The sequence below is a fragment of the Poromitra crassiceps genome (assembly GCF_964638095.1).
Source record: "Poromitra crassiceps genome assembly, chromosome: 3".
Lineage (NCBI taxonomy): Eukaryota > Metazoa > Chordata > Actinopteri > Beryciformes > Melamphaidae > Poromitra > Poromitra crassiceps.
In genome coordinates this window covers 42852242-42859371 of record NC_139625.1, presented here as the reverse complement: position 1 = coordinate 42859371, position 7130 = coordinate 42852242, and the positions used below count along the sequence as shown (strand labels likewise).

General features: G+C 44.0%; 1 protein-coding gene across 5 annotated transcripts in view; it reads left to right on the top strand.

Moving 5' to 3' along the window:
- Positions 1-487: 487 nt before the first annotated feature.
- ppp2r5eb (protein phosphatase 2, regulatory subunit B', epsilon isoform b) overlaps positions 488-7130 on the top strand; it is a 151462-nt gene continuing 144819 nt past the window's right edge. For 2 of the 5 annotated variants that reach the window (XM_083633778.1, XM_083633779.1), the window contains exon 1: positions 488-818. Coding sequence is in view for 2 of the 5 variants with exons in the window: in XM_083633776.1 (XP_083489902.1) it covers positions 959-987 (29 nt within the window). In the remaining 3 variants the exon portion in view is untranslated. Of the gene's footprint in view, positions 988-7130 lie in introns of all 5 variants that reach the window. The other 3 variants (XM_083633776.1, XM_083633775.1, XM_083633777.1) reach the window with 2 other exon arrangements.

The window sequence follows — 7130 nt, the reverse complement described above, 5'->3', positions numbered from 1 at the left end:
TGCAAAAAGATCCGTTTCTAATCTCGGTGCACCGGTGGTTGCAAATCCACTCTTCCTCTGCATATCCTCTAACGTTACACAATGCTAACCGTGGCATTGAACGCATCGTTTCGTTTGTGAGAAATGAATATGTTAGAAACAATAAATTGGAGAAAACACGATTGTATCGAACAGATCGCCCATCAAATTGCAGTTAGGGTTGGGCCTGGACAGGTTTAGCCTCATTCCACACTGTGGGAGACTCCTCAGCGCTGTGCTGTCTTTCTGCTCTGCTTTCTGCCCAGGCTCTTTCCTTGTCCCTCCCCCTCTCAACCCAACCCGTTTCCCTCCTCTGTGTGATCGACGTAGCCGCCGTCCAATCATGTGTCTGACGTCCCTCCAGGCGGCCAATCGTCGTCGTACGTCGATCCAAACCCGTCAGCACGCTAAGGTGCGTCTCTGTTAGTGTGCCATGGTCTCAACCCAGTATTGACAATAGGGTGAAAAAGATACAGCCCCGAATCAAAAACGGTCTGAGGAAAATAACTAAATCCAGGGGTTTGGGGAACACACGCAATTTAATCAATAACAGGAATGTAATTGCGTTAACATAATAGTTTTATATATCAGTGTTTTGTTATTAATGGGAGTCTGAGGATTATTTGGTTAGAAGGCAAAGGTACTCGTGGGTTTGGCTGTATAAGGCCAAGATTTTCCTGCTGTTTGGCCGCTGCTTGGAAAGGCTCTTTGCACCGAGCTGGAAGCAGCCTAGCCGATAGATTTCCAAACATAGGATAACTCCTTGCCGCCGTCTTCGTTGCGAAGCACAGAGGATCCAGGTAAAGTAAAGACTCGGTCGGCGGGCTCGGTGAAGACTCGGGACGGTGTGTGTTTCCCAGCCCAGTCGCTCTGTCAGTCAGTGAGCGCTAGGTAACAGTAGCAACATTAGCACTACCATACCCTTGTATTTACATCTTGGATGATGGGTGATCGCCCAAGCCCGCCCAGGTAACGTTATCCTATTAGCACATAATTATGCAACATTTTGACATTCATCCATTTTATGTTTTAATATCACGCTTATTGTTTTTCCCTTTGCAAGATGCACGTAAAGCTAGCTGGCCTTAGCTACTAATGCTACATGTTCAACTTGAGCTAACCCGCGCTAGCTGTAGCACTAATGTTAGCTAGCTAAGTACAATTTTAATTTCTCCAGTACATCTTGGCAGCTTTGCTAAAGGGTGAATCGTTCTCCATTCAAATACTATGTAACGTTTAAGTGTTTTGTGCACTAAAAACAACCAACTAGTTAACGATTCATTTGCAGAATTAAGATGTTTTGCTACGGTGCATCGGGAGGCTAACATTGATAGCAAGCTAACATTAGCGGGTTAGCTTTACTTGTTGGGTTATCGCGCTGTCAAGTTTTGAATATTGTGCTGCTTGCTGCAACTAGGCCCAACACGGCCAGGCTAACGTCAGCCTGCCCAACTGTCTGCTTTCTGACTTCACTGGTGCTCACGAGCTGTTCATTAATGGTTCAATATATAACGTTAGCTAGGTTAGGTCACTGACGTTTAAGTTTCTAATGTCATTGTAACGTTAGTTCGTTATAACGTTACTGACTGTGGTTTGAGATCAAGTAACGCTAAGACATGCCAGTAGGTGTCAGAAATAAACTTGTGTTATGGGTAGTAAACGGTAATCTTTAAGTTTTATGGTTTTAAAAGCCATTCGAGTCTGCCCTGAGACAAGTTTAGTTTTCCTCTCAACTGGAGCCAGCTGACAGTGGTGATAATCACAACTGAACTTTGACTGGCTTTCTCCTCGGATACAATGTCCAACAAGCACCTAACTCTAAATACATCATTCCACCATCTTGGGCAGTCTTGGACAGTGTCACAGTAGTATAGATCATGCTTTATGACATTGTTTTGACATGGCTGGTGGGGGGGGAGGTGGAGACATGGTGATGAAGTGAGATGTAGTAAGGGCCAAAGACAAGCTTTGTTGTAGAGCGGTAGAAATATCCAAATAAGCTCTTCTGTCAGTGTACGCTCAAAATTTTGTGATTTCCTCTGACCTCTGCCCTGTCAATCATGCATGAATGACAATAGCATGCTGCGAGCCAGGTGTAGTGTGCTCTACGTGTGTGTGTGTTTGTGAAGCCGTACCCGCAGGTTTGGGACGGTCACGCTGGCTCATTCTCAAGGTTTTTGAATGTCACATGGAGGGGAGGGCCCCATCAGAGATAATGTCACATCCAAAGTCCCCATGCGCTTACCATGTCCACCGTCTTATGTGTGACTTGCTGAGATTGTTTGTTCTTGCCTGTGCGATCAGTGTAACGGTCTGATGAATCACACCAACTTACGCACATGCTGTCAGGACTGACTTGAGATATTATTGTAAAGAAGTGAGTAGCAGAACATTTGTGGAGTTCAAGTTGACTGTTTCTTGCATCCAGCATTGGACCCCATGCTAGATCCATGAGCCTTTCTCCTGCCACTGCCAGCCTCCCTTTCATCTCCTGTGTATGTGTGTGTGTGCGCCTGCGTGCGTGTTCTGCAGCTCCCTCCCCTTCCTCTCTTTTTGTTGCTCTCCCTGTTGCTCCCCTTCCCTCTCTATCTCGCTCTCCCTCTCCTTCCTCCTCTGTCTTTAATCCCCCCAGCCTGTGTGGATGTCATCTGTTCTCTTATGTAAGAGACATGGGAGGGGAATGGATCTGTACTTTGTGCCGTATGCCCGACCAGCCGTAGTCGTGCTGCCGGAGCATTTTCGCCATTAGCCAGCCAGTCAGAGAGAGTGAGTGAGAGATAGAGGGAGAGGGAGAGAAGGGGCTGATGGTTGTACATGTGGACTCCAGTGCCCCTGTGCACAGGTAAGTGGAGCTGACTGCGTCTTGTTGGGGTCCAGTTTGCCAAAAGTAACTCTACTGCCTTGTTTTTTTTTTGTTTGTTTGTTTGTTTGTTTGCGGATGCGTATTAGTTCAATGTTTTTCACAACTTGACAGGGAGTGGTGGCATTTACTAGGTGGGGGAACTTGAAAGCATCAGCCACTCATCAGAATATTCAGTGTTGCCATTGGTGATGCAGCTACAGCAGTGTTGTCAAGGAGGCAGGCGGGAGCTGAGAGTAGGTTACTAATGAATCTTTTCTCACTTATGGAGATGTAAAAACTTCACGAGAAGTGGTTTGATCAGAGTTAAGAATCAGGCTCGCGGTATAGATGGAACCCCCCCGCAGAGGTATAGATGCAGAGGTATAGATGCAGAGGTATAGATGGACCCTCCCGCAGAGGGAACAGTGGGAATTGTTTTATTATTCCGTGTCTGTGTGAAGCCTGCGTGACATGACGTCACGCAAAGGATAGCGTTTGTGAAGAGCGTTTATCGTACACGGCACGCCCTCGACTACGGTAATACTGCGATGGGAGACAAACCTTTTCTGTCCGTGGCGGTGTCACGACAACTCCTGGAATCATTGTGGAGTTCACAGAAACGGTTGTCAAAGGTTATGAAGCGCAAAGTGTGTACATGAAAGCAGTATAAGCCATTAATTAGACAGAGATAATCTGGATGTGAAGCTGTATTTCAGATCCCATAAACCTCTCTGTCTGGTGTCTGCGGGGCTCAGCAGCACAGGGACTGGGACAGGTGTTGAGGTGTGGATTTGCAGTGTTTTGTTGTTTACATTGTGGCCAGTTGATAAGGCTGTTCTGCTGGGACTGTTTTGGTTGTGGAACACACTTTGTATTACATTTGCATAGTCCTGTGCCGTGGTTTGAATGGCAAAACTGGCACAATAGCTTCTGATGCAAAAAGCTTCTTTTTCAATATATTTTTTATTTATGGAAGAGAGCTGTGTGTCAAAGCCTGTTGGAAGAGTTGCCCGCTGCGTCAATCCTGTGATACTGCTGTAGAATTGAAGCTGTAATACTTTGCCATTGCACGGTCAGAAGTCAACATTTAGGTATTGTATATATTTAAATGTTTTTATTAATATTTTCATTTTCGGAAATCTTTTTTTGTGTGTACATCCCCAGATTTGCTGTCCACTTTACACTACCAGCAGTCAAAAGTCTCTAGACGCACTTGACTGAATGTTCTATGTTCTTCATCCTCATTCTTTTAAAGCTTTCTGATTTAAAGGATCTGAAATGTGTTTCCTTACACAAATATAAACAGTGAAGTTGATCATCTTATAATTTCTCAGGGCTTAAAATTTGGCGCGGGATTGCGAGAATCGCGCATATTTTTGCTAATTCCCGCAGATTTGTAATTTATAATGCTGGAGAAGTCCCGCAATTGTTTGCGCGCTGATGTCTGTTATGTTAAGCCGACGGAGCGGAACCAACATTGCTGAATACGGACGACTGGTCGGACACATTAGAGGGCAGACTCTGTTAGCTCGCCTGAACGTTACCTCAGGCAGCAGTGTAGCAAGCAGAAAACTGCTTGTTGTGACTAAATATCCGCGCATTGAATGCACTTCATACTCCCAGACCTGGCGTAATCCATATTAGGGATTAGGGCTGGGTGATATGACGATATATTTAGTCTGGATGATAGAAAATGTATTTCGTTTAATATGAAGCTCTATCGTTTATATTGCTGTGTTGCAAATCACACTCTTTCTTTACAGCAATATTGTCGGTCATTTGGATGACGCTGTGCTTTCGTCATTCTGTTTTCTTTTTTACTCTGTCCACACATGCACCCGACTCTGTGTCAACAAGGACCTTGCGTCCCTTTATAAGTGGCACAAATCAGCCGGTGAGTAGGCTAAAGAGCAGGGAGATGTTACCTCCACTCCGTCCGCCTAGTCTACCCAGGCATTTGCGCTGTTAAGTTATCGGTAGGGATGCACGATAATTATCGGACTGATAAATTATCGGCCGATATGGCCATTTTGCGTTATTATTTATTATTCCGATAATGGCCTTTTTCCGATAAATTAACAGCCGATAAATCAGGCTTTGTTTTTGGCCTCGGACCGGAGCTATTGTTGTCGCACGCTCGTGACATCACAGCTGCGACGGCCAAACATGGCTGTTGCCATTCAGTATGTTGCTGTTTTTCACAGTTTAGATGATCACAGCTATTGTAATTTGCAATCCATGTCCCGCACGGGTTCCGAGAGGAGGACAAATGTCTATTACGTTAAACCAAAGCTGGCGATGATGCCGCGGATTTGTTTGTTGATACGTTAGCTTAGTGAGTGTTAGCGTTAGCTCGTAGCGCGGCCTACCCTTCAGGCTCGCCGGCTTGGCAGACACACTGACACTGCTTGTGAAACAGCCCCGCAAAAGCACTTCATACTCACAGAGCTGGTGTAAACATATAGAAACTAATGGAAACCCCTTTACCCGAAATGAAACATCCAGGAATTGTGTATTTAACTCCAAAAAACAACACGCTAACGTTAAAGGGATAGTTCAGTTTGTTTGAAGTGGGGTCCTATGAGGTACTCTCATACAGTCAGTGCACTGGGTAAAGCACTCTGGACGCATCGCCCACCGAGATAGGAGAACTGCACTCCAGCTGTGGCAGGCACAGAGAGCTGTCTGCTGAGTGTGAAGGGGGCCATGAGCAAAAACATACAAAACAACAGAAAAAATACATGAAATGCTTCCATGCTGCTCACCTGGCATAATGCAAGTCTCCCACAAGCCCTGAGATGCCAAGTTGACTTGAAAAGATGTCATTTACACCCTGTTTTTAGCTGAAATCGTCACTGTAGCAAGGTTGTACCCTAGTTGTTGAACTTTCAGCTGCTAGCTCCAGTGACGATTTCAGCTAAAAACAGGGTGTAAATGACATATTTTCAAGTCAACTTGGCATCACAGGGCTTGTGGAGACTTGCATTATGCCAGGTGAGCAGTATGGAAGCACTTTATGTATTCTTTCTGTTGTTTTGTATGTTTTTGCTCTTGGCCCCCATCACACTCAGCAGACAGCTCTCTGTGCCTGCGCAGCTGGAGTGCAGTTCTCCTATCTCGGTGGGCGATGCGTCCAGAGTGCTTTACCCAGTGCACTGACTGTATGAGAGTACCTCATAGGACCCCACTTCAAACAAACTGAACTATCCCTTTAAGCTAACCGCGCTAGCCGGGAGTCCCACTATAACAAAGGGACTTTGGAGTCCAGCAGCAGCTAGCTGCTGGACAGAGCCAAAACAAAGGTGCAGTCGCGCACATTAGGCTACATAAAAAGCATCAGTCAACATAACATGACAATAAGAGTCTAAATTATTATGCCTTTTGTCATTGTGTTTTATCTGCAGACTAAGCAGTCATTGGCTTCCTGTTCTATAAAAGCCTTTATTTTTGTATTGACTATAATTGAGTGATACACTTTATTAAAACAATCATATTATATCAGAAGTTTTCTTTGTTTTGTGTTCACAGTAATGTCAGTTAGATTTGGTTAGGCCAGAGATATGCTCACTACATCTGCCTTTTTTTTAACCCCTGGTGTGCATAAAATACAGGTATTTTTTTAATATATATATATATATATTTATTATAATACTTATCGGTTATTGTATCGGTTATCGGCCAGGAGAAGCAGATATTTATCGGTTATCGTATCGGTTGAAAAAATCCATATCGTGCATCCCTAGTTATCGGGATATGAAATGACCTATATCGGGATATGAGATTTTGGTCATATTGCCCAGCCCTATTAGGGATGGGCATTTTAACTAGTGCTGCGCGATTTGGGGGAAAGGTGCAACTATGGTGGACAATATTGCGATTTGCAATTGTGATTGCGATATTAATAAACAAATGGTATAGGGATGTGCCGGCATGAGTTTTTGATGGTATGATAATCTTGGACAAAAATACCACAGTTTCACTTATCACAAACTCAAATACATGAAATATGTTACAATTTAAAATATATTAAAACTAAATAAATAAAACAATTTGAAATAAAATAATCTTTACAAAAAAATAAAACATTTTGAGACATTTGCCTCTCCCAAACATGTAAAAAAGAAACACCAGAAAAATAGAAACTGCACTGTGTTACAGCACATGGCTCAGACTGCAAAGTTAGTTACATGTCTGTCCAATAATACAGTGATACACCCCGTTTATTTCTTTTGTAGCGACAGATGGCCTTAAACGCCACACTCACGTGACG